The sequence below is a fragment of the Ricinus communis genome, chromosome 9, assembly GCF_019578655.1.
Source record: "Ricinus communis isolate WT05 ecotype wild-type chromosome 9, ASM1957865v1, whole genome shotgun sequence".
NCBI classification, from domain to species: domain Eukaryota; kingdom Viridiplantae; phylum Streptophyta; class Magnoliopsida; order Malpighiales; family Euphorbiaceae; genus Ricinus; species Ricinus communis.
In genome coordinates this window covers 5,587,542-5,615,400 of record NC_063264.1, presented here as the reverse complement: position 1 = coordinate 5,615,400, position 27,859 = coordinate 5,587,542, and the positions used below count along the sequence as shown (strand labels likewise).

Sequence of the window (27,859 nt, the reverse complement as noted above, 5' to 3'; positions counted from 1 at the left end):
CTTGAAACTTGAAGGCAAAGAAACATTAAGATCGTTAGTGGTCAGAAAACTTTCTTTGAAAACAAGCACAAGTATTTGTTTTTGTGACATTAAAGCTTTTCTCACATCTCTCTCTCTTGCCACAAAGCTCACTTTTATTTTTTGGAATCAACTCACCTTTTTCTTGCGCCTCACAACTTAATGTTTTCTTTTTGCGCAAACTCTCTTTCTCTCCTTTTTCCTTTCTTTTCTCACACCCCTCATGGTTTTCCACACAGCTCTCCTTTTGCTTGTACGCCTTTTTTTTCACGTGCACTCTCTCTCTCTCTTTCTTTTTCTTTTCCATAGGCAGTAATTTTAAGTCTCATTATACGTTGGTCTTCATTAACAATCTTTGGACTTAAAGGTGTAAGAGTATAAAGTTTGTTGTGAAGTGTAAGACAATAGCAATTTGAACGCCCCTTATAGATGACATCTCTGTCAAACAACCATGGTCTTCCCAAAAGTATATGACAAGCTTGCATTGGGATCACATCACACAATACTTCATCTTGGAACTTTTGCACACCAAACGCCACCCTAACTTACTTTGTAACCTTGATACCTCCCGAATCATTCAACCATTGAAGAATATATGGTTTTGGATGTTTAGTTGTTGGAAGTTTCAACCGATCCACCATCATTGTGCTAGCAACATTAGTGCAACTACCACTATCAATAATTAAAACACAAGGAGTTTTTCTTACCAAACAGCGTGTATGGAAGATGTTCTCTCTTTGGCTTTCATCATCAGCCCCTTGTTGCACGTTCAAGGATCTAATAGCGACTCCACATAGCTCACCTAAATGCCCCTCTTGCTTAGCTCCATCATCGGAATAGCAATCTTCCAATTCGGGCATTGAATCTTCATCACTTTCAGCTCCACTTTCTTCTTCACTAGCATACACCAATTCGCCTCCTTTTAATGCTAAAATGCGTTTGTTCGGACATTGAGAAGAGATATGTTCATAGCCTAGACATTTGAACATTGGATCCTTTTGGGCTTGCCTTCTTGAGTTCGGCTTTTATTGCTTTGATCCCTCTTTGTTTCGGCTTTATTATCTTTAGATACTTCATTTCCTTTATTTTAGGCAGAATTTGCACCTTTCTAATTGGATTTCCAATTAGAATTTGTTGAAGAGGAGTTCTTGCTCTTTTGCTTCAATTGCCGCTCTATCTTGATTGCCATGTGTAGTATGTCCTCCAGTTCTATATAATGTTGCAATTCAATAAGATTAGCAATATCTTTGTTAAAAAACCATGCGAAAATCGAGCCATAGTAGCCTCCCTATCCTCTTTTATATTGGCCCTAATCAAAGCAATCTCCATCTCTTGATAATACTCCTCTATGATTTTTCCCTCTTGTACCAAACTTTGTAGCTTATTGTACAACTCTCTATAGTAATGAGAAGGAACAAAGTGTTTTCTCATTATTCGTTTCACTTCAGCCCATGTTTGGATCTCCCCCTCACCATTCCTACGCCTATTACTCACTAGTTGATCCCACCAAATTGCGGCATAATGGGTAAATTCAACTACGGCCAGTTTTACTTTCTTCTCCTCACTATAATTATGGCATTCAAATACTCTCTCAACCTTCTTTTCCCACTTCAGATACAACTCAGGATCACTCTTACCTTGGAAGGAAGGAATTGTAAGCTTAATACTACCCAAGTTTGAATCTACCTTATTTTTTCCATGGTGAGTTTCAGTTCTATCTTCCCATTCCTCTTCATCTCTCCACGTTCCTCTCCTCGCTCTAGACATACTTTCCTCATCTCGAAAGCTCATACCTCTCGATTCAGATTTAATTTTTATTAGTTCATCCATCATTTCAGCATACCTATTTTCGTTATCAAGCCTTTGTCGTTCAGTTTTAGAGTTTATAGCTTCCATGAATGCTCTCATATCTGGAATTCTATGATCAGAATCTTTGGAAGAAGACAGATTATACATGGTTTCAAGAAGATTGGTTTCTCCCTCACGTGTTTGCACTCAATCAAAGAAAGAGTTTGTCTTTGTGCCCTTCAAAATTAACTCAAATTGTAAAAGTTAAAATCACAACCAACTTAATAAAACACAATTAACAAGCTAGAACATAAATTAATTAAGCTAAAGATGAATTAGAGGAAAAGGAGAATAAAATAACGAATTAAGAATAAAGATGGAAGTAGAAGAAATAAAGAATAACGGGAAGATAAAGAAGAATATAAGAAACCGAATAGGAAACAATTAAGGAAAAGTAGAATAGGAAAAGGAATTGAAAAGAGAAGGTTATGTGATATCTTTAAATATGATTTTCTTTGGATTTTGACCTTGACCAAGTCAATCTTTTTTTTGAATTAGCTCCAAATCTTGCTTTCTATACTTTTTCTTTCTTTTTTCTTTTTTTAAGCCTTACTTCGGATCAATAATTCAAATCCACACATAATTTTTTTTTATAACCAAACAAGAACAAAACACATAGAGCTTAATTTGATTGAAACGTCTCGAAGATTTTGATCAAGCAAATTAAAGGAAACGAAATAACAAAATAAAGATATCACAAATCAATTTATCTAGAACGTCTTGAAGACTTTAACCAAACAAAAGAGTATGTGAGTAGAAGAACAATGAAGATAACAAATAGGATACGTAATCAAACCTTGTAAGCTAGCTCTGATACCAAATGATGTAAATCTTCTATGGAAGAGAAGATTACACGCCAAGATCGATACTTATAAGGTTTGCCAAAAGTTATTTGCGGAACTATCACCCTTATTTATAAAGAAATAAGATCAATAACTATAATGAGATGAACTTAATTAATTCTAGAAACTAACAAGTTAATAGAATTAAATTAAGGTAGAAGTGAAATCAAAACCTAAACAATAAGCTTTAATCTCAAGAACACTCAAAGAAACTCTTTAAGCAAAAACAAGGTTTTTATTCAATCAAAGATTTATATGTATGCTTTTACAAAATTACATAGTTTTATTTATAGAGTTTAAATAATCCTAATCCTAGAATGACTAGGATATGCGGCCAAGACTCTTAAATAAACAAAACTTGAAGTAAAAGAGTAGTAAACTCCTTTTATGAATTGGACTTGTTAAAAGAAGACTCATATTTTAATTTGGATTTTGACTTTGAATATTCAACCTTGGACTTGGGCTTTACGTTTGGGCTTGAATTCAACATAACTAAGATCCGATCTTCATGTCTTCACGTTGGGCTTTAATCCATGAATGAAATACAATTAATCAAAGTTGAATCTTGATCTTCTATTGCTTCTTGAATGCATCTTGTCTATCACGTGGACCATGAAAGAACACAAGACAGCCTTGCATCTCTTGCTTCTAGCTCGTGTGATTGGACCCTCATACTTCAATGGATCCATTCATGGCTTGCTTGGTGGTGAAGGATTAGCCTTGATTTTATCATTTTAGAAAAGAAGAGATCTTAAAGAGAAGAAAAGAATTAAGAAAAATCTTAGTTTATTTTTTATTTTAATACTTTTTAACTATTATAAAATTGTTTATTTATAATTTTTTAATTAATAAGCGCATGTTTACACACAAATTGCTAAAGTTGCAGTAAGGGGTGAATTGCCTAAATTGTCAAATGTGATGGACAATTTGGGCATGATATTTAATTTAGAGTTTATTGGACTTTGGCTTACAAATTCAAGACAAAAATGCTACTTAAACCCTGCATAAAGCATCCATTATTAATAAATAAAGGATCAATTTTATCCCACTGACCTTATGCTAAGTGATCAAACCAATTTGTACTATTTTGTAAATAAACCCACAGCTCTTATATTAGAGCCGAATAGCCCCCCTAATTCTCACATGATTTGAGCGAAACGATTTAGATAAAGACTAGATTATAATTTTTTATTTAACATATTTATTCTTTTAAAATATTTATATTTAAATTAAATCTTAGAAAATAAATTTATTTCTCATCTTTATTTTTTTACTATTTATTATTTTTACCGGCCATTCATCCACCATCCTCACAAATACAGCCATCCACTATTAACATTACTATGCTTTTAAATGAGTCAAAAGAATTGAGTGATCAAATACTAAATATATATATGTTTTTTTCTTGGACCCAATTTATACTTATTTCTTTAAATGGGTAAAGAATTCAGGCGTATTACTGCCACCATACCCCATCAACACCATAATACACCTTTACCGCTCCATGTAATTGGAGCAGAATGATACTCATAAAAAATATATATATAAATTTGTAAATAGATGATAATGGCTAAGATTCATCAATTATGACGAAATAAAAGAAAGCATAGACACCCAAGTAATTTGAAGTGTAATTGCATGGAATGTAATTGTTAGGTTAGAAAAATGAAAACAGCTTTATGGGTACATATATTGATCATTAATTCCAAGTGTGATAGTTACAGACAATGATATTGCTGTTCAAACATTTTATCAATTGAAAGAAAAAAATCATCAATGCCATGAAAGTCATGAATAATCTGCAAAGAAGAAGAAAAATTATGAACTGAAGCTAATAATATCTTTAATTTCAATGAAGAAAACTGGAAGGAAAAGAGAGATGAAGAAGATGAAAAAGAAGAGAAAGTGGGGGAAAAGAGAGAAGAACAAGAAAAGGGAGCTAAGGAATAAAGAAAAGAGTCACTCTCTTGTGGTAAACGGATTGAATTTGCTACAAATTTGGATGTGTTTGGTTCTTTGGCACAGACCAAAAGGCAAATTGACTCTTTCTCGAACTATTATTTTGCCCGACAAGTTGTGTTCTTGCTTTTCTTTTCTTTTTTCTTTTTTGCTAGAAGTTACATTTTAAAGTATTTTGATGATCTAAACTAAACAACCATATGAAATTTAAAACTTTTATCATTATATTTGTAACTTACGGAGAGGGGAAATTATGTTAATTCCGTTTTATGATTAAACTTTTTTACTTTTAAGATATTATTGATATGATAAGGTGGACCTGAATTAACTTTTATGTTAAAGAAAAACACAGAAAATTGTATCAGAGCTTTATACCCATCCAACCAGGGGGCTACTTACTTAGTAACCACATTAAAAAACAGAAAAATGGATAAATTTTTTTAAAATTATACTCTGTTTGATTAAAATTTATAAAATTATAAATATAAAAATTATATATTTAATTAAAATAAAAGTTAATTTAGAATACTATGAAAATGATCCTACCTAAACTAAATAGAATCTTTACAGAACTACAGAAAAGAGCGCCCAAATTTTTATTTTTACATTCACTTTTCTTATAATTATTTTTTTAAAATTTTATTTATATGGTATTTTTGAAACTGCATTATATTATTTTTTTAATATTTTATTAGTATTCTTTTAATATATATATTTTTTATTATTAAATATTTTTTAAAATTTTATTTTAATTTTAATTTTATATATTTTAAACTATATTTGATATATTTTTTTAAAACACACATTTTTGTATTATCAAAATACACCAGTTACTATAAAAAAAAATAAACAATGTTATTCAATTCGCATATATCAAATATAAGATATAAAATAAAAATAATAATTTTATCTCATTTGAATAATTTCATATTAATACAAATTAAAATTATTTAAAATTATATCCTATCAGTATCTTATAAATATAATTCCATATCTTTTTCAAAAAAAAATTTAAAAAGTAAATTCATAATAATACAAGTTAAAATATATAAACTCTCAATATCTTTTAGATCTACTATTTGTATTTAAAAGGAAAAGAATAAACACCAAGTAAACAACCAATTTTATCTTCCCAAACTGGCATAAGCAACTCACAGAAAATGTCATACAGAAGGTTCTAGTAATCAGACTTTTTCAAAAGCATACAGTAATTATTTTTGGGATCCCAAAACCAGCCAGATGAACCAAAAAGGAAACGAATGTGAAAAATGGTAATGATACAATTCATTGCTTGCACCAAATATGAACCTAAGGTTCTCCGCCGAGCTCCGCCCGCAGGTTGTCATACGGATACACTTTTGGCACCTGAGGTAAAGTTCAGGAGTAATCAAGAATGATAAATGTTATGCATGGCTAGCTAAGACTTCATTATTGAGCTCAGCTCCAGTATTACGGCGCAAGAAGAAGATAAATAACCTCATTACTCAATAATATACAAGAAGCACCCATGTTTTAGAGATAGAGATTAAACTCTGCAGCAAAGGGGAATCATGAACCATTACAGATCAAACCTTGAACAATGCGAGAATTTCAGTTCTCAGATCAAATTTTGATAATTTTCGTTCCCGAACTTCTTACCAAGTACTTCATTAAACTTTTATGACTGCTGTGTCAAAAAGATTTCTCACTATAAGCAACTTTACACAGTCCAAATTATTCAACGACAGACCTATAATTGCTTCAAAAGAGTTCTTGCATAACGTTAAACCACTTTCGTGTATCAAATTAAGCTGAATAATTTTGAGACTCTATGCTTCTTATTCAGGAGTTCTTACATAACGCTAAACCAGTTTCATGCATACACTATATATCAAATCAAGCTTCTTATGTGCAAAATTCAAGTCAATTTTGTTAGACGAAAAGACAAGTTGAAAGAAGTAACAAAAGAAAAACACTCCCATGATTCAACTTGAGATTTTTAAATTGTCCAAGGTTCAAATTGAAACATCTTAAAATCAAGGATCTTAATTACAACAGAAACTTGTTATAGGACTCTCTTTTCCAGCCAAACAGCAGTCTCAAAAGCAACGATAAATGTATGCATCTAAAAGAAAAAGGAATTTAGCAATACTTCCTTTTCTTGTTTCCGTAACTTCCACCAAAAGTAAAGCATACAATAATAAGCACATTAGAAATGGTTTGATTTTAACTTTAAAAAGAAAAGACCAAAATGAAAAAAATGAAAGAAGAACAAATATGTTCAACATATACAAAGGATATAAGGAACTGCAGAATACTACAGATACCTTTGCTGGAAATTGGTAGGATAAGCAATAAAAATATCCATTCTGAAAAATCTACTAAGGACAATAATCCAGTGCCAATTTCTCTTAAAAGATGGGGTTAAGGTTACCCAGGATGAGCATATATTTCTGACTGTGGCATGAAAGGATTTACAAGCTCCGTTAATGATAAAACTTCCTCAACAGACATAGCAGTTGAAATAAAATTAGAATCATATGTAGCATTTTATTCTCCAATAGAAAAATTCAAAACCACAGGGGAAAATATGTACGGCACATGCTAACAGTTGCATAAGAAGATATGGAAGAAACCAAGGGATGAGAAACCTTTTCAAAAGATATAACCGAGGTTAATGAATGACAATCAAGTGCCAACAAGAGGAGTCCATCATTTATTAGTACATTATTGTCTGGATTTTAAATTTCAGTATCAACTAGATGAAACTCGGTTAATTTTATTTCAATCTTTCACCACATCTCACACTGGATCACTAAATGCAGAAAGTAAAATTGCTACAAGAAATTCAACAATGATCCTGAAATTCAGTTATGGATTTGCCGCTCATCACATCGTTCCTATTCAATTTAACAAAATAAGAATGGAATGAATACTGACCAAAAAATTAAACTTGTCCATAGTTGCACCAAAAGCAAAGTTCATGAAACCTTTTTTATTTTTTTTCTGGAAGAAGTTCAAAGAACAAGATGCTAGTATTCCAGTAAACAACAGAACTCAGTCACCAATACCATAAGATAATAAAAGCAGACATACAACCAAAAGATCTTCAATAAAGCAATATACAATGTCAAAATTATATCAAAGTACAGTTCATAACATGTTTATCAACTCAAATTGTTTATATAATGTTTTATCAACTGATACCATAATTACAACAAAGCAATTTGCTTTATCCCCTTGTTTGGAAGTCTAAAAAAATGAAAGAAATCTAGTAAATTGAATTCTATTTTACTCAATTCTCATGTTCAGAAAGTTATAGTTACTACATTATCGTAAATTAAAGCATGTGACAAATAAAAGAAAAATAAATAAATAAATAAATAAATAAATAAGCAGAAGCAGATTAGCTTACATAAGGTATCTTAGATGCTTTGTCATTCCACACAGCTAAAAGCCCAAGTGAAGCAAAAAAGCTTAGACCTCCACACAACCAAGCCAATGCCTCATACTATTAACGAAGGAAAAAACCAAATTACAAATTTGACCCCGGCAAAATCATAAAATCAAACAAATTGAATCTTCAAAATTAATTATTACTACCTTTCCAACTGTATCGGCAATGCGATCAATACAAGGTTCAGGAAACGGAGTCCCGTTGTCCCAAACTAGTTCTTCGTTTACTGGAAGCTGAAGCATAGAATTAACAAAAATAAATAAATAAATAAAAACAAAGCGTTTCCTCCTAGGGATTTAAGGGTCAATAACTTGAAAAATAGATAATATGCACGGACCGGCTTGTCAGGGACGATATGTTTACCGACGGGGAGGCCCATGCCGGAGCGAAGGCGAAGAGAGGAACCGATTGAACGGCTAACGACGCCGTTCCCTCCCATGATCCGTGACGCCACGTTGCTTAATCTTCCTGCTGCCATTTTTTTTTTTCTTTCGTCTCCTGTACTCTGCCTTCTTTCTCGTAAGTTCCTCAGTCTAGTAGAAACAACTAAATGGGTCATGAAATGGGCCTAGCCCAACTTAGATAAGGCATTTCATACCGCGCTTGCTTCTCGAAGGAAAGAGGCATGATTATCATATTTTATTGATTTCTTTTTTTTCAGAAGAATATTTATCAGTCTGTAGATGTATATAATTAATTAATAAAATAAAATATAAATATTATTAGTTAGATAATAGCAATACTTTTACCTAATCAAAGTATATTAAGGGTTTGAATTTATCTGAACAAAAAATAATTGCAATATGTGAGGTATAATGAGGTTTGCCAATGGCTTGTATTACACAAACAGCCCCTTGCTCTCCCCAATATGATAAACTTTTAACTTCCATTAATATTAACAATAGTAAATGAGACCCAAAAAAAAAAAAAGACTAGTTCAAAACTTCCTAATTCTCACATAAAAATAAAGCTATTCTAAGAATGATTTCTCATTCAAGTTATTGTGGCATTAAAATTGTCACATAAACAAATGTTTTAACTAGTACTTAAAAAGGCTAATATTTCAAAAATATTTGTAAATCACATCATCTTTATAAGCGACTCAAAACAAAGTATACTCCCAATGTCTTGGACATTCTATGTACCTCTTGTTTAATTATCACAAGATACAACACGATCAAATTGCACCCTGCTGCTAAGAGAACCTATCGCCCCTTATTACATATGAAGGCAAAGGAAATAATGCAAGTTAAAAGGAATTCAGATCAAACATATAAATGGACTTTCATCTTTATTGTTTTTCTTTTTACTTTTCTGCTTTCTTAAGAAACTATGAGCCTGAGAATATAAGGGGCTACAAAGACTTCATAACTGGCATCACTTATTTCCATATCTTCACGCATTTATCATGACTTGCAGATGCAACCATTCCTGTAACCGGTGATTGTGCTAAAGCTGATATTACACACTCATGAGCAGGAATCGTCATACACTTGTTCTCAGCCATGTTCCAGAGTTCCAGTGACTTGATGAGAATAATAATCAAGAAAAAATGAGAAACAATATCAATAGTATTTCGAATTTATAGAATTTCAAGTTACATATCATATTAAATTTCAAAATTTTCTCATCAATGGGCATTGTGCATACCATTGAAGGCAACAACTTATTTTTCTCTTTAAGATGCAAATGCATAACTTTAATTTATGTTATAAATAAAATTGCTTCATGATGACCTTAAAAATGGAACAATTTTCACCCATTTGAGCAAAAATAGAAGCATAATAAGCTCATTTCAAAAGCAACATCGTAACAAATGGAATGCTCATATATGCATGAAATATCCTAATGCAAATATATTTACAGAGCACCATAGAAAAGCAAATATCACCTGGTAGCCTCCTATGACCAAAAGAGTGGAATAGCTTGGGTGGAAAACACAAGAATGGAACTTATTTCCGCTGGAACTAAGTTCATGAATGCATTCTCCTGAGGCCAGTGACCAGACTCGGACAGACTCTTGACTGACAGAGGCTAAGTAATCTCCATTTACATCCCAACAGACAGAGTGTACCTCAGTGGAGTGACCCTGAAAATCAACAGGTCTCTGTTTACAAGCTAATACATTAAAACTATTTGTCTTTTAGATGGAGCTTTCTTGCTTGCGACATTCAAATTTAATGCTGATACCTGTAACGAATGCGTTTGCCTGTCAGTCTCAACATCAAAGATGGATACAACATTCTCTGCTGCTGCAGCTAGTAGATGTCCAATCCTTGGCTGAAACCTTACTTGCGCAATACCTCCCTGCTCGACCAAATAAATGAGATTTAGGTTTGGAAAAGAATTCAATTCCATTAGAAAATCAACATAAAACTTCTTAAGAACAACACAGGTTAGAATAGAGTCTAAAGGCTAGCCTTGGATATGCGGGTGCAAGAATACTGATTGATGTTCCAGAACCGTATTTCATTGTTACCATCACACGAGCAGAAAAGGTCATTCTTCTTGGGGTGGAAGTCAAGAGACATTACATGTGAGGTATGCCCAGTATATGTCTGCAAAGAATATCTTGGCTGCAAAAGATAAGCTATATTTACTGCCTTTGTTATGGAGAACGAGATAGTAAAAGATGTTTGGTGTTTGACCAACACCAAATAATTTATGCCGACTACTTTTTGTATCTTTCAAATGCATAAAAGATGGTGTTCTTTCAATGAGTATAACAAATAAACAAAAGAGTGGAATCAGGAGTCTTGAAACATAGATCGAAACTAATTTCAGAAGAACTACATATGTAAGAAAATTTACTTCTGCAGCATCCCAGAGTCGAACACTTGTATCAAATGAAGATGTTGCCAACTGAGTTGTACTTGGTCTGAAACGAACGTCAGTAATTATGTGGTTGTGTTCTTCAGGAGTGCATTCTGTTTGCAGAGTTTCCATGTTCCAAAGAACAACCTACTGACATGAAAACAAACGCATCCACATCATCACTTATCAACAAATTTGATTATCCATAGTTCACATGTCATTTTCTTACTTCTTTTTTCCCCTTCTAACAAAGAAAGAACTTGCCCAGGGATTTTGTGACAATAAAAAGCATGGTTCTCTTTTTGTTAATTTACAGAAAAAATATTTGTAGGTGATGACAAACTTTATTCATGCTGTTCTCATAAGAGTAATATTACATGTAGCACCAATGCTCGTATTAAATTAAGTAAACAATATCACATTCAATCAGTTCTTAATTAAATTATTCAAGTTTCTTGTAAAACCAATGCTCGTATTCCATAAAGAATAGGATAATAACTTCAGGATTCCCAATAGTTCAGCATTCCTTAAAATAAGCTCTAGATGAAAATTTTTTGTGGTCAAGTTTTGAAAATGGCCTCCACTAGTCCTAGTCTTCAAACCTAACAAAACTCGATGACGTGACACTCTTTCTTTAGGAAAGCTTTACACCTCAGCCTCCAACTCATATCTCAGCTGCCACATTGACATTGGGAACCATAACTTACCTTCCACTATCTTAACCAAATTACTTTTAATACCATACCCTTATTCCTCTTTCTTCTTTCTTTCTTTCTTTCTTTCTTTTTCCTTGCTTTCGTTTCTGCTTTGTCACAATTATAGTTGATAAAACATGCAAAAGAAAACCAGTCCTTGCATCTATTACTTTAATCTTTCAATCATCAAAATCCTTAATGTTACGCAATTAGTCATCAATCCTTTAGAATTCATAAACCGAAAAACCAAACTATAAAAAGTAACCAACAACCACAAAAATCCTTCATTTTCATTGTATTCAAGTGACCAATAACACCACAACCACCATTGTCACAACTAGAATGCCAAGAGTCCTCATCATCACTGCAGGGTGACTTTGTACTCCAATTGACAAACAAGATACCTTTGTGAATTCCAGCTTCATCTCAATTTCTCTATGCTTGTTTGAAAATTGGAGATATGTTGACTTCGAATTTTGTAGTTGGGTATCATTATTATTGTTATTGAATGTTGTTGTGTTAGAAGTTTGAGATGAGATTTGAATTACGATTATAGGTGTTCTTTTAATTATAGTTCTGAATGGGTCCAAATGATTTTGTGTGGTTTGGAGTTTGTGTAGTTTGCTTCATTAAATGGAAATCATTTATCTGTAGCTTTCAATTCTTTCTTTACTTTCATTCTACAAAATGTTGCATTGTTGTTCATTTTTTGCTATTGAAATCTCATTGCTATATGTTGTTAGAATTTGATGAGAATTTCAAAAATCTTTAGGAATTGATTTGAATAAGATAAAGAAGAACAAAAACACAAGAGGGGGGAAGAGAGAAAAATAGATGGATGAAAGGTCATCAAAATGAAAGAGAAAAAGAAAATAACTTTAAAATTTGATACTTCTTTTAATTCTTAAGTGGCATTCCGATGTGGAAAAGAGTTGCAAAATGGCAGTGTAATCAAGTACCAATAGGTTTAATAAACTAGGACTAACTGAGGTCATTTTATAAACTTTCAATACTTAACGGTAAATAAAAGGTTCTTTTAATACTTCATTCTAAAAGCAGAAAACTTTTAGAACTCCCGACATCATTATCCCTAAACGAATTATCCCATCATAAATGCAATGTTTCAGTGATTGGATGATTAGGTGTTATAAGATCTTCAGAACCACATAATAGGTGGTTTATTAAGTTTGCAATTCAGATTTCAAATTTATGTGAGTAAATTCAACAGCAAAGTTATCAATTTTTACCATGATCTTTCTTAGCATAAATTGATATTTTGTTAATGCATTATACCTTCTTGTCATGCCCAGCACTGGCCAATAACTTCCCATCTGTAGAGAAATGGCAGCAAACAACTTTACCATTGCTTTTACGTATAGAGCCAACTTCATTGAAGGAGAAACCTGAGATGGAGAAAACATAGATCTCACTATAGCATTTTGAAAAAAATACAATCACAGGAAGATTGGAACAGCACTTACCCTTGGAAGCTTCTGCTGCATGTTCAGAAGGATTCCTTTTCAACGTGCTGAACAAATCCCTTCCATCTCCATCATCATGTGAGAGAAAAGATTCAACATTATCATCCAAGGAGCCTACGTCTCCAAAATGTTCAATGTCTTCCTGCAATGAAATACAAAGTTGGAAGCCGATATTGGAAGTGACTGATAAGGGCCAGTTTTTGGGTGGAGACTCAGGGGGAATACTATAATGCAAGTATAATGGTAGATACACATTTAGAACCAATGCATTTAAATTACAATCTGCATGAAAAGGTGAAGTAACAACTAAGAATAAAATCAATATTATCAGTAATACAAATGGTCCAGTAATTAAAGATCGATAAATAATACCATTTTTAATTAGAAAACGGACTACAAGATGGCCTCCATATAGATACTGGAAAGAAATGTGGCTATAATTTAAAAAATTGTTTCAGAAAGTAAGTATCAGAAGTAGGACATTATTCTGTCAATCCTGAAACTTTAATTATATACTACATAAGCGGACGTGGTTGTCATGGGTACTAAGCATTGTCTTTTATGTCTCCTTCAGTCTTATAGACTATTTCGCTGATACATTTGGTAAGAGCGCATACCAATTGGTTTGTTGATGATGCAAGAGTTCCTGTTCCATCAGTACCATACATCATCATGCCTTTTGGCATGCTATTGACATGCTGCACATTGCCTGCCGTAGAAATTCCCTCACCAGGAGTATGAGTTGAAGGAGTTGATGGTTGAGAATTAGAAGGGCCTACAGTGTTTCCTGTACCAGTACTATTAGCAGGACCAGAAGATGTAGGACCTTTCCTTTTCCGATTATTCTGTTACACCATAAACAAGCAAGGATTATTTACTATTTGCAATATATTAAAAGATTTAAAAAAAGAGAGAGTACAGATTGCCACTAATTAATGAAGAACTTCATACATATATGTAGCAAGGGATAAATATAATTAAGTTTCATTTAATTTTGTCAATTTAAGATGCAAAACCTGCGGTTGCTGCGACTGCATAGGATCTTGTTGTTGAGAGGATGACTGTTGCATCTGTGGCACATTCATCTGCTTAAGAAAAATTAGCAGAATAAACTTTAAGAACTATTAACTCGGATAAAAGATTAAAAAAAAGGGTCACGACTTTAAAAAAAGAGAGAGTACAGGTATCATCAAGGGTCACGACTTTTTTGATGGATTCAAGAACGAAATCTTACCTTAGATGATGTAGATTGCATTGGAGAACCAATAGATCCATCATTTGCAGTTGGTTGGCCATCTTTGGCTTGCAAAGTGCCTCTAGGCAATCCTCTAAACTTTCGTGGATCCATATCTCCATAGATTGGCGAGTTAGCAAGATTGCCTTGTGCTTGAACCTGGGCCAAAAGCTGTTGCTGTTGCTGTGGCAAAAGCTGAAATTGATTTGCACCATGCAAAAGAGGCCTTTGAACTTGTGCTCCCAAACTTGGTCGAATTTGATCAATAACCTAATTAATATGACAATAGAGTTGGTAATGAGCAAATGAATTCCCAGAAGCAAATCACTTTCAGCATATAACTTACTGTCAAGGGCCACCCCTTTAATGGAAGACTGCTGACTCCAGGGTTCAATCCTGAAAATTATGGAACAAGTAATTAAAAAATATTAAACGGAAAGATGCCAAACCTTACAAATCAAGAAACAACAACTGTGCACATTTGTTTCTAGAGTTTTGGAAGGAAAGCCAACTTAATAAGTAAACACAAAGAAAAGAATAAAAAAGAATTAGTTAGTCATACACCGTTCTCTAGCATAGATATTTCAGCACCAGCACATGTACTGAAGCAAGGCCAAACTGGAAACATCATTTCTCATTTGGTTAGACCAATACAACTAAACAGAAGAACATGACCTTGAGACATCCAAGTCGAGTTCTAATCATTTACATGCCTTCAATTGATGAAAGAAGTTTTTTCCTCTACTGTGACTTGTGCAACCTAGTGCTTTAATGTCTCAATTACTAGTTGAAAATGCCAATTAGAACATGAAGAAACTGAAACATTGCGCAACTGCATGCATTATATACTGAAGGCCTTTCTACCTTACCATATTGTCATCCTACACATTATGTTAAATTACAATCTTTACCTAGAACCAAGGCACAAGCTACTCAGGCAAGCATTTACTTTTGCTTTTCAGTTTTACAGAAGGACTGCTTTTCTTAATATACCAAATCACATAGGTCTTTTGAAATAAGCATCTAACATATACAGAGTTTTTTGTTGAAGAACAACTCATTGGGAAAATAGTAAGAATCCAAGGAGGTTGATGTTCTCAAGCTTTATCTAATTTATATTTAAATAAAAAGAAATTAGTTGTACAATTTTATTCTTGAAATATAGATGCCTAAAGACTTAGCAATTGAGGAATAGGAAAGAAAGCAGACATCACTTCACCGAAGTTTCATTATTAAGGCATATCACCATATCCTTGTCTAAAATTCTTATTCTCCACTAGAGGAATAATATGTATCATACCTGCATTTCCTATTCCAGGTTTTGACTGCATGATTCCTTGGCCATAAATGGAAGAAGGATCCATAGGCAAAGATCTTTGCGCAGCACCCAAGTTCACTTCACTCTTGATGTCCTGCAAATGCAAAGCAATCACCAACCATATAAAGATAATAGAGAAAGTAGCACCAAATCTTGTAACATCTTGTCCAGGTAGTTACAGTAGTCTGTTGGGTTCGTGCCTGGATTTGTTGCAGTGCCGCACTAATGCTACCAGAATTTCCTTGAACCAATTGGCTGTGTCAGTAGAAAAAAGTCAGCACACACAGAAAGTATGAGAAGACTTGTCTAGTAAAGATAATGACTGAATTTACCCAGGATGATTTGTTGCCTGTTTCAGTAGAGGCATCCGAGAGTCAAGGAGAGGCTGTGATGTTTCCGAATCCATTGGATTAGAATGTTTCATTCTTTCTTCATACATTTTTGCTGCCATTGCGCTGGCATTTGATTGCCCAAGCATTCCTTCAGAACCAATAGCATTTACTGGACCACCAAGAGTTGGATTATTGGGACCTCCTCGTTGCAACTGAGCTTGACGCATTAGCTGCAACTGCTGTATTTGCAGCTGTTGTTGCTCTTTAGCTTTGAATTGTTGTGCCTATACATCAAGATCATAATAAAGGAAAATAGGAAAAATCAACACAAGAAACATAATTAGCAAGCTTAAAAAAATAGAATTTCACATCTTAAAAAGCCACCTCTATATATGCTGCAGCAGCTTCTGAATGCTTCTCGTTTGTCCTTGCAATAAAAATGTCCCAAAAGACAGACCACCATTCAAAAAGGAACCCTCCAGGAGCATCAATTGCTGCATATTTGAGATAGTATTATACATTATATTTAAGTGGCCAATCAAGAAAAATCTGCAATTTTTGTTTTTTCTTAAAAAGCCAAATTTTCACTTTTCATTCCAAAGCAAAGCAATTGTTGTCAATGGTCACATCATTAATTTTTCATGTCTTTAACTCTATATCAACTATAAGTACGTCACTCAAAAAGTGGTCTAAAAACTATATTTTTCAAGTGCAAAATTTACCTACTGGATCTGGAGCTACTTTCCCTTCAGTCATAAAAGACTTTGCAGTAGCATGTAATTTCTTCTTCACCAAATAATCATATATGTACACATCAAGCCTATCCATACATCAAAATAAAACATGAAAAGTTTTCAACTTTATTTCTTCACATATAAGTAAATTGCAACAAGTACAAAAACTCAAAAAGAAGCAAAAAGCACCTACATTTTATCAGCTTCCCAATTACTCTGAGCCATGGCTTCAGCTCCAGAAAAGAACATAAAACCAAAGCTGCTCCGGAAAAAAGCAATCAAATTTAATCCAATCAAACTCAATTGCAAAATCCAAAATTTTTATCCCACTCAATTCAATCAAGCTACATTAATTAAATAATTTTTTAGTAAAGAAAATTAAGAAAATTAAACAAACAAACCTCAGGATATAATAATTTAAAATGGATCAAAAAGCCTGCATTACACAGAATCTCCAATCCGTACAATAATAGCGATCTCCATTGTGATCAAAGCATTGCCTCTGAATTTATCACCAAAATAAAAATATTAATTTTAATACTTAACGCAATAATCTTCGATTACGATCCAGAACACTAGATTTTTTTCAGTAACACACAACTCCTTTACCGAGTAAAATTGAAAAAGAAAAAAAAAAAGAAAAAAGAAAATCGGGATTAGTGAGCTGCAAGAAAGATTTTTATTGTTTTTATTTTATTTTTCTAACAGAGAGCAAGAAAGGAAGAAAGAGGAGCTAGATCCGAGCCTGAGGTTTGGAGAACCGAAGCTAAGGTTCGGAAGTTAGGGACTGAAGGGTTTCTTCGGTTTAAGCGACGTGCAGAGGCGAAAGCTAAGGGCGGGATTAATACTAGCCGTTGGATTATGATAGAAATAGATTCGTCGGCCTGCATGGAGTGTTTACGTGGACGAAAGGGAATTAAGAAAAGGCCGTGGGGTTTTTGTGCCACATCAGATGGACTTACGATGAATCGCAGAATAGGTGAATAAAACTGTGCGACAGCTTATTTTGCTATAATTTTCTCTTTTTTCTTCTTCTTCTTTTTCTTTCTTTTTATTTTTCGGTTATTTTCTTTAAATCTTTTAGGAATTTCTTTATAAGGAAGGATAAAAGTTTTAAAATATTCAGAAAATGGATAAAAGGCCAAGAATTTAAATAGATACTTTATGCAAGAAAAATGGGTTTGGCAACACATTCTCTCTCACACACAATTAGGCAGGAATCCATTATTCAACTAATTTCCTATTTTGGGCTAATTGTCCCATATATGACTATTAGGCTTGCACTTGCTGTGTTTCTTTGCATGATCTAACCATTCTATTTGTTTCTAGGTTATTTAATGTACCTTATTTATAAATTTTAAATTTATTAACAGTTAAATTTTTCTTAATAAACAAATCAGTTCTAGACAGATGTTCGTAGATAATTTTTTAGAGAGTATAAAATTAGTTTTGGTTAATTAAAATATTATTTTAAATTAAAATATTAAAAAATATAATTAAAATACACTTATTATATTTTTTTCGTGATTAATAATTTTAATTTTTCTCATTTTTAGAATGGCTTGCGTTTAGCTTTTAGACTATAAAATTAGGGCATTCAATGCTAGCAATTTAAAATCCACGTAGGACATGGAAAATTAGGCATAGTTTTTTAAATCATATTTGGGGTGGCAGATGTAAATTTCCTCCTAATAGTATTAGCTGGAAATTCTTTTTTATTAGAGTTGAAGATGATCTAATTCACAATTAATTTAAAATCCAGTTCTTTCAAAATGGAAGGGATGAACCAAGCCTTGTTTTAAGAACTGGGGTTGATATTTATAGGAACGTATGATTGATGCGCACAATTGATCATTACGTATGTGGCGCAATCTAAATGGATGTTAGATTATTAATAGGGTTAGGTTTATTTTGAGCATATTTCATGGTAAAGATCTAATCCCTAAAAAAATATCAACAATACAAATAATTTAAAAAGATATAATGTCCAACTAATTAAGTTTCTGATTCTAGTTATTTTGATTTTGGTTAAACTCAAACTCAATTTTATTAGTTGAGCTCTATACTAACTCATTCGTATAACTCTCGCATTAATTAAATAATTTAAATTTCATAATAGGTCTAACTCGATTTTTTAATTTTTTAAATCTTCATTCGGATATTTAATTCCACCAACTTGATTCAATGTTGTTATTGTGTTCCAATTAAATTTCAAGTTTTACGGGAATAAATTTAGTTTCAAAAGTGACAACTTTTCATCAAAATTAAATTTCAATTGCATCTGAGGGAGTGTCAAGGATCCCACATTACTGGAAAATAAAAAATACAAATAAATTTATAAAGATAAAGTCCCAAATAATTATATAGCTAATTCTAGTCATTTTGATTTTAATTGAATCTGACCTCAAATGTATTAGCTGGCTCGTCACTCATTTATTTAACTACTACTTTAGTCGAATTTAAAATAGTAATTTAAATTATAATATTTCATATCCATTATACAAATATTAATAAAATAATACCTTTTGCCATTAATAAATCTCGCCTTAAATATACTAGGCTCATACAATAAAAGTTAAATTATAATTCAGATGTGAATATTTGTAAATTCAAATTATTAAATTAGGATCCATTCAGAAAACATAAAATTCTATCGAAGAGAAGCAAATAAAAAAAATTTATAAAAATTCTCGTGATCGATAATGAAGTTTTTATTTCATACATATTAGATCATGAACTACATTCAATCTCTAAAAAATTCTAATAATTTCAAACTTTTTCCTTTTATAAAATGAAACATTTATGGAATCCCCATAAATATAGGATAAACCATTCAAGGTGTTAAGTAATTAAAATTACATTTCCATTTTCAAATAAACACGAAGCATGCCACTCAACATTAATGGTGGAATTTAAGGGTTCTAAAAAAAATTTAAGCTCTTTATAATTTTCTTTATATTTTTATTTTAACTTCTTCAGAAATATTGGATTCGTAATTCTATTTTTTTCAGATTCTTTGGAACATGTACGACATTATATTTCCCCCTCAAACAAATTTAAATTACAGGTTTTATTTAATAATTAAACATTTTTAATATACATATATTGATGAGCAAGTCATGTGCTCAAACGGATTAATTTACTTTATCTGATAAAAAGGGTCCATTAAGATGGCTTGTTACGGGCCCATCGCGCGTGGCCCATGTATTGCGCTGATTGGTACTGGTGCACCCACCAAATCTCAGTTCAAAATTTCTCGATAAGGCTCAAATATTGCGACGGAGGGGCCACTTTTTCGGAGCCCAGTTTAATTATTTACGACAGCAACTAACCAACTAAATAGAAAATATTAAAATAAGTTATCAAGAGAAAGTTTTGAAACTTGATTTCTATGATGTTGCATTTTCTCTCTTTAATAACCGCATAAAAATGAGAAGATATAAAGAAAAAACTTGATATATGTTCCTACTTATACACCGAACTGATAGATGATTGACACATATTCATTAGTTTTAAATGATGAAATATATGTCAATTATCTAATACTAAAATATAAAATACTTATAAAAATGTATTACTCTGCTATTAGCTGTAATATATATATCAAGCCTAAATAAGAATCTCTAAAGATGAAAATATATAAACTCAAAAGCAAGGCTAGCGCAGACGCTCCATAAAATAACATGGATGTGCGGCAAACTTATGAGCTACTAAATTTATCAGTCATCTATAATTTGATTGTAATTTGTAAAAATTAAATTGCATCTTTATATAAATCTGGATGTATAAAATTTAATTACTAATAAATTTAATAAACAAAATAAAGATTTGACAAATTACATAATTAAATATCATAATAAAATCTAATATTTTGGAGTTTTATCTAATAAGCTCTCTAATATCTTAGAATTTTTTGCAGTAAGATTTCTAATATTTTTTTATCTTTTAAAATTATTAATTAATATGTTAACTATATTTATAACTTAACATAATTAGTATGCTTTAAACTTGAATAAGAATTTATTATGAATATATTATTTATATTGATATAAATTAGCATTAAAATACTGAAATTAAATATCATATATCATCACTATCTACGTGTGAAAATCATTAATATATATAGTTTAAAACACAAGACAATTGATCTTCAAAATGCCAAAAATATAATAATAATAATAATAATAATAATAATAATAATAATAATAATAATACATACATACATACATATATACATACATACATACATACATACATACAAAGAAACTTGTATTTATAAGAATTAGTCATATAACACCCTATACATTGAATTTGACCTATCAAACACCTTTTTTCTCAAAAGACTTTTTATATTTTGCAATTATTTTCTGTTCGTTTATTTTTCATAAAAATTGAAAATCCAACATAAAAAAAATTAGTATTAGCGAAAAATGAGTTATATAATTTAAAAAAAATTTAGAAAAAAATTACGTAATAAGAACAGTAACAAAAACAAAGGCAAATGCAAATGTCACTTTGACTTCTGGGTATAAATCCAGTGATATTTTTACATTGAGTTCTGAATATGAATCTAGATCTAAATGTCACTTTGCCATGGATAGGGGGAGAGCCATTCTTGAAAAATATTTTCAATTTTTAAGTACATTGCTGTCACTGTTATTCGATGATGATATAATAACTGTGACAACCAGCACCATTTTACAAGAGAGTTGTTGTGGTTTCTTTGTTGATTCCACGGCCAAAACAATGACAGATCACACATTTACTTTGGTAGTGCTAATGGTTGATGAATTTGGCAAATAGAAGAGGAAATAAAAAGAAGAAAAATAAATGAATTTAGAGAAAATAAAAAAATCAATGAAAAGTAATGATTAAAAAGATAATGATAAAAAAGAGTTAGCAAGTAAAAAGATAAAGATAAAGATAATGAAAACCGAAGGATATTGACAAAATTTATTAGGGATTTTATTTTAAAATTAGGAGAAATTTTGAGAGGTTAGTTGGAGGGGGGAGATAAATTTGGGAGAAAAGATTACATACAACATGAGGTGTCCATCATGTCACTAATTTAAACTTATGTGTCAACTCGATTGAATGATGTGTATATCAATTCTTATCTTCAAAACTATAGGTGTTTAAGTACTAGAAATTTATCGAATTTAAGTGTCTAATAGGTCAAATATAAAGTACAAGGTGCTATCTAACTAATTTTTATAAATACAGGTGTTTATACATGTATTAAGTCATAATAATAATATAATAATAAGGATGATGAATAATTAATCGACCACAGCAACATTTTTCGATGTATGAAAGACAACGCAAGTTGGAAAAAGAAAAGTATCTGATTGTGGCTGGGCATGCACTTATAGGTATAGCCAGCTAGTTTAGTCGCTGATCTCTCAATGGCAATGAGAAGAGGTCAAAGTGCCATTAAATGATAAATGATATCACATTATCATTTAGCCTTTTTTGGAGAGTTTTCAGCCTCATCTTCAAGACTGAACCAACTAATGCAGTGCAATTTGACTCCATCTTTTGGATTATTAAAAAACACTATAATTACTACATGATAACAGGTTTCAAAGAAACCCTAATAAAAGTCAAAACTTTAATCTCCTGCAAGTGCAATTTTAATATGACATGTGATAGATAGTGCCATCATTTCAAAAACCTGTGTGCATGGGATTGTTGGGGGAGGACAGTTGGACCAATAAATTTATTGTCTAGAGGCAGATGAGCCTCATTTACTCTTGCAGACGTGACAGCTGAGCTTTTTTTTTTTTTGAAGCGAATTCTAGTTATAAATATATCATGCACACTCTCGTTGCAGAACAGGTAAGCGCAGTTTAGCTTCTTATAATGGGTGTTCATGCTCGTTGTATTGTGGGTTCTCTGTTGTTGTGGAATTTCTTTTTCAATGTTTTAGTATTGGCGGATGATCATGTTAGTGTTGATGATAAAGATGATAAGCATTTGTTCTTTCATCGTCCTTTAGGAGGAGGCTTGGGGCGTGGTATTTATAAGAAAGGGTTTAGACATGGTAGGTTTGGTGGTGGTGGTATTGGAGGTGGTGCTGGCGGCGGTTTTGGTGGTGGTGGTGGTATAGGCGGTGGTGCAGGAGGTGGTTTTGGTGGTGGAGCTGGTGGTGGATTAGGGGGAGGTGGGGGTTTAGGAGGTGGCGCAGGTGGAGGTTTTGGAGGTGGAGCTGGTGGAGGTCTAGGAGGAGGTGGAGGTTTAGGTGGAGGAGCTGGTGGAGGTCTAGGTGGAGGTGGAGGAACTGGTGGAGGTCTAGGTGGTGGCATTGGGCATGGTGGCGGTCTAGGTGGCGGCATTGGGCATGGTGGCGGTCTAGGTGGTGGTGGTGGTTTAGGCGGTGGACATGGTGGCGGTCTAGGTGCTGGTGGTGGTTTAGGAGGTGGACATGGTGGTGGTCTAGGTGGTGGCATTGGGCATGGGGGAGGTCTAGGTGGTGGCATCGGGCATGGTGGAGGCTTAGGAGGTGGTGGTGGTCTAGGCGGTGGACATGGTGGTGGTCTGGGGGGTGGTGGTGGACTAGGAGGGGGAGCTGGTGGAGGTTTAGGAGGTGGACATGGCGGGGGCCTAGGTGGTGGAGGAGGAGGAGGTGGACTTGGTGGGGGAGGTGGAGGAGGCTTAGGTGGTGGCGTAGGCGGGGGTGCAGGAGGTGGCTTTGGTGGTGGGGCAGGAGGTGGTGGAGGAGGAGGAGGCGGAGGCGGTGCTGGTGGCGGTGGTGGATTTGGTGGAGGAGGTGGTGCTGGAGGAGGCTTTGGGGCTGGTGGAGGTTTTGGCAAAGGTGGAGGTATCGGTGGCGGTGTAGGTGGGGGTGGAGGTGGTGGATTTGGAGGAGGCTTTGGTGGCGGTGGTGGTGCTGGATTTGGCGGTGGAGGTGGGTTTGGAGCTGGGGGTGGCGGTGGCCACTAAATTTAACCTGTTTAGCAGCAGAAACAATAAGTAAAAAAAAAAGGGTGATACTCTGCTCAGGGTGCATTCATTAGCTATATGACTCGCGAAATGGAGCAGCAGCCTCTTTCCCGAATATATATTTACTAAGCAATTGAAAAAAATTTATTTAAGACATCCTAATTGACATATTCTTCATGTAATGTGTATTTTTTATTTTCTTAAGAGTGTGCTTGTTTTTTAAGCTTGTAATTCGCGACATCCAAGTAACTGCATGTCCATTTTGGTGTACCGAATGGCTTTTTCAGGATTTATGTTTTTACTTGTCTACTACACCTTATCCTGATGGGCTCATGGTCTTTGGAATGAAAAAAATATTCAAACCATATTCAACCTTAAGAATAAAAGAGGAGACAAAATTGTACCAAAATAGAAGTGATAAATAAATCATAATGGAAGAGATAAAAGCAGCTTCTGCAACAACACAAAATTAAAAGCTCTCACCTACTGTGTGTATATATATATATATTGTACACACACATGGGTTAGGACTCAAAATAAATATACCCCTGACAGTTGAAAACCGATCTCATGACTCGACTTCAATTGCATTTATTTTATGTCTGATACATGCAGTAATAATGCTTCATTGGCTACCAGCATTATCTATTTTGCTGGCCTGGGATCTCCCTCAAAGCCATTTTTCAGTGGCTCAGCCTTAGCCTTCGGGTGTCTCCCTCCCACTTTTCTTCTCCACAACAAAAGCCATTCTAATCGATATTACAGTTTTAGAGTTGGGAGCCTAAAATTCACTGATCCAAATTTGTAACGAAAATCACAGCTCTCACCCGCAACAGATATTGGTCAAGAATCAAATGTAGTCTTAAGCTATAACAGTAATCAGGGAAATAATTGAGTTTGCGCTTTTGCTGGCAGAGAAAAAGTGAGTGTAAATGTATGTGTATTATATTGAGTGCGATTGAACAATATATGGGTGAGCCCCAATCATTGTCGTTTCTCCTTTTATGATTATATCAAATCGTATCTTATGACTTTTTTATTTTTTTTGGTGTCAGCTTCCTCGTGCTTCGTGTCTTAATCCAGACAAATGCAAAAGAAAATTAGAAATCAAATAATCTCTTCGCTTCAATAGTAATACTGTCATAGGCATAGAACCAAAATGTACTGCTTGCTCACTCTTCACCACTGACCTGACACCATTCATCTCTTCACACTTACTTTACAGTTACACCCACTAATCTGCTCAAGCTAATTATACTTTAGGTACTTCAATTGGTAATCGAGTCTGCCATTATTGTTCAAGGCACACCATCCTGCTGAAGGAGACTATAATATAACGACATTGCAGGTTATTTTTTAGCAACTAGCAAAATCTTAAATAAATTTAATTATGCATCCGAAAAGCACTGGAAAGCATAAAGGAAAAGGAAAAAAAGAAAAGGCAAAGACTGACTTATAGATGTATGAATATTTAGTATATACAAATATAACTTATTCTTGCTGCTTTGAAAATGTCTTACACTTAAATGGCATATCAAGATACATACTTGCACACATCAAGAAAGAAATGAAGTGTTACTTGCTATTCACATGCATGCTAGCTAGCTAGCTAGGCAAAAAGATAATGATGATGATGATAAAGGGAAACTCATTGATGTCTTTGGCTGACATATATATATATAGAGAGAGAATGATGATGGGGATAATTAATGATTATGACATTGGCCAGAAAAGGTGATGATTGTGAAATTGAACATTGAACCAGACCCTTCATTTTTTTTTTCTTGCTTACTAGTTGGATTCAGGGTTTGGACCGCTAGGTACTTCATGTGCAGCTGCTTTAAACTGTTGTCCTGAAGAAGAACCAGAAATTGTAGCGGTGCTAACAGCAGCAGCAGAAGAAGGATGTGTATGCTTTGTTTGTTGAGGATGCAATTCTGCAGTTGAAGCCATGAATCTCTTAGGGAAATCAAGAGGACGAGCAAGAAGAGGAACAACCAAGAAGAGAAAAAGGCCAAGAAACAGCAACGTAGCTTGTGATCTTGTCGACGATGAGGTTTCAGGAACAGCTGGTGCCATGAAAGTTGAACCAGTAATTTCTATAAACCACCCCCCAGTACTCCAGAAGGGATCAATATCCATGAACCAGTTAAACACCAAATCAAACCAAAAGGGACTGGCTAGACAAAATAAATGTAAAAAGAAAAAAGAAAAAAGGTAATTAATTAAAGAAAATAAAGTTGTAGCTAGCTAGCTATATCTTGCAGATATGGTACAAGGAGGTTCTAAAATTCAAGGCTTCTTTGTTTGATGCATTAAGAAGTCATATATAATAAGGTTGGTATAAATGTGCTGTCACGTTCTTTCGTGATTCCATTATTACCCTTCTTGTTGCTAGTAAATTTCAAGTGAGTTTAAATTATAAAATAATTAATATAAGGACCAAAATATTATCAATAATTATGTGATTAAAGAAAAACCGGCTTCAAGATTCAGCTGGATTAATAATGTATGTCTGTGAAGACCTTGTCTAGAAAAAATAAAATTAATTATAGATTTTAATATTATCTTTTATAATTTATAAAAGAACTAACCGACCGTGGACTCCATAACAAAGTATAATTTTTTTTAAATTTATTATAAAAGTGAAAATTCACCTAAATTACAATCTCAAAATACTGAAATAAGAGTTTAATTTGGTTAGAGATTTTCAATAATGAAATGAAGGCAACTCTAGCTAATTCTTGTAAGATTAATAAAGAAGGTCAGTATGGGGTCATGGTATGAAAAGCATAATGATCATTCCATCTGGATGGCTGGGCAATCAAAGAGGTAAAGAGATGTGTGGCTTTGGTTATTACTCAAGAAATTAAGAATAACAGGTGGTGTTATATAAAATTTGAAATAAAGAAACAGAACCACACTGAAAAGTAAATTAAAGCTTAATATCACTACACTTCTCTTTACTTGTGAAAATTTCAGGACTTGTCTCCATGATCTGATTTATGGGTCCCCACTTCCTTTATAAACCTATTCTACAAAATAACTGAAAATAAATACTCACTTATGCAAGAGTACCCATAAAAAAAAAACAATTAATATATACTTTTTGATATTAAATAATCTAAATATATTTCAATTATTTAATATTATATTAATAAAAAAAATTCCACATCAACAAAAAAACCTATATCGGTAAAAATTACACTGATAGAGTAATTTATTTAGTTTTACTGATGGAGTAAATGATTTATATAATTTATTAAAGTAACTATGGCACAAATTTTTTTTATCATAAAATTGTACTATGCCATAAATGAATCCAGAAAATAAAAGTGATGATTGACAACCAAAACAAATGAGATCATAATAATTGAAGTGTAACTGGTTAAAGCCTTAATAAGTTAGAATTCAGCAACACAGAATCATCTCTAAGATTACAAATCTGACTTAAGATTTTGATTGGACAATGTGAATTCAATTCTAAAAACATAATAACAATTGGGCTAGCTTTTAAGCTCAATGTGATTGCGGCCTAAGAAAAGCATCTGTCTCTCTCTCTCTCTATATATATATATATTCATATATATCTCTACCTTTATTGTCTGCGGGCTGCGGTGACTGCTGACTTATCAGGATTTGCATCCTAATATATTGGCCGAAAGAATAGCAATGAAAAGAAAATCCTTCGCATGCATGGCAAAGAGCAACTTATTTTCCACGTAAAGACGCACACATACGACAACAAACATGGATTTTTCTTGAGCAAACGCCTTTTATCCTCGTTGAATTTCACCCTAGAGATGCACTCTTTCTGTCTCAAAATCAAACGATCCTTAAAATTTAATCATATTAACACTTAAATTATTTCATTAATTAAAAATGAAGTTAGGCAATCGAAGAAGTAAATCCAGAGTCATTTATAAAATCATAATTGAGAACATTATCTTTTAACTAGTAAATATGCAAAAAAAATTAAACTTTTTTTAGATTTATTGAAAATCAATGAAGAACAAGAATTTTAAAGCTTAAAAGATCCATTAGAGATAAAGGGTATTTATGATTATGTGTTATAGAGTCCAAAATATGCCGGTGGCTGCGACGGCTGCAAAGACTGTATAATCTTTGGATGAACTTTATAATGTGTTGATAAATTAGGGTTTCTTGTTTTAATTATGGATGAACTTTATAATTTTTGGGCCTTTA

The 27,859-nt window shown here is 32.9% G+C and overlaps 4 protein-coding genes across 6 annotated transcripts; 1 reads left to right on the top strand and 3 right to left on the bottom strand.

Moving 5' to 3' along the window:
• Positions 1 to 5,778: 5,778 nt before the first annotated feature.
• On the bottom strand, positions 5,779 to 17,419 carry LOC8280681 (transcriptional corepressor LEUNIG_HOMOLOG). Of its 3 annotated transcripts, none has more exons than XM_015718615.3 (21): positions 17,113 to 17,419; positions 16,905 to 16,970; positions 16,700 to 16,797; positions 16,362 to 16,471; positions 15,978 to 16,261; positions 15,846 to 15,900; positions 15,628 to 15,739; positions 14,674 to 14,723; positions 14,328 to 14,597; positions 14,110 to 14,178; positions 13,711 to 13,938; positions 13,094 to 13,235; positions 12,906 to 13,015; positions 10,915 to 11,064; positions 10,524 to 10,679; positions 10,294 to 10,410; positions 9,995 to 10,192; positions 8,441 to 9,628; positions 8,250 to 8,336; positions 8,062 to 8,157; positions 5,779 to 6,032 (listed from the first exon to the last, which is right to left on the bottom strand). In XM_015718615.3, exons 2-18 carry the CDS (start codon positions 16,958 to 16,960, stop codon positions 9,485 to 9,487), a joined length of 2,349 nt encoding a protein of 782 aa, XP_015574101.1. In that variant the 5' UTR covers positions 16,961 to 16,970; positions 17,113 to 17,419; the 3' UTR covers positions 5,779 to 6,032; positions 8,062 to 8,157; positions 8,250 to 8,336; positions 8,441 to 9,484. The 3 variants fall into 3 exon arrangements, with proteins under 3 accessions (XP_015574101.1, XP_015574100.1, XP_048235068.1); XM_015718614.3 differs by having other exon boundaries at positions 15,825 to 15,900; positions 17,113 to 17,418; XM_048379111.1 differs by lacking the exon at positions 16,700 to 16,797 and having other exon boundaries at positions 15,825 to 15,900; positions 17,113 to 17,417.
• LOC8280680 (NADH dehydrogenase [ubiquinone] 1 beta subcomplex subunit 8, mitochondrial) lies at positions 8,053 to 8,581 on the bottom strand. The gene is made up of 3 exons (XM_048379286.1): positions 8,441 to 8,581; positions 8,250 to 8,336; positions 8,053 to 8,157 (listed from the first exon to the last, which is right to left on the bottom strand). Exons 1-3 carry the CDS (start codon positions 8,579 to 8,581, stop codon positions 8,053 to 8,055), a joined length of 333 nt encoding a protein of 110 aa, XP_048235243.1.
• Positions 17,420 to 22,305: 4,886 nt separating the features above from the next.
• LOC112534677 (glycine-rich cell wall structural protein-like) lies at positions 22,306 to 23,923 on the top strand. The gene has a single exon (XM_025157165.2). The coding sequence runs from the start codon at positions 22,574 to 22,576 to the stop codon at positions 23,651 to 23,653; it is 1,080 nt and encodes a 359-aa protein (XP_025012933.2). The 5' UTR covers positions 22,306 to 22,573; the 3' UTR covers positions 23,654 to 23,923.
• A 1,162-nt stretch (positions 23,924 to 25,085) lies between these two features.
• On the bottom strand, positions 25,086 to 25,968 carry LOC8280682 (CLAVATA3/ESR (CLE)-related protein TDIF). The gene has a single exon (XM_002518068.4). It carries the CDS (start codon positions 25,793 to 25,795, stop codon positions 25,445 to 25,447), a length of 351 nt encoding a protein of 116 aa, XP_002518114.1. The 5' UTR covers positions 25,796 to 25,968; the 3' UTR covers positions 25,086 to 25,444.
• Between the last annotated feature and the right edge of the window lie 1,891 nt (positions 25,969 to 27,859).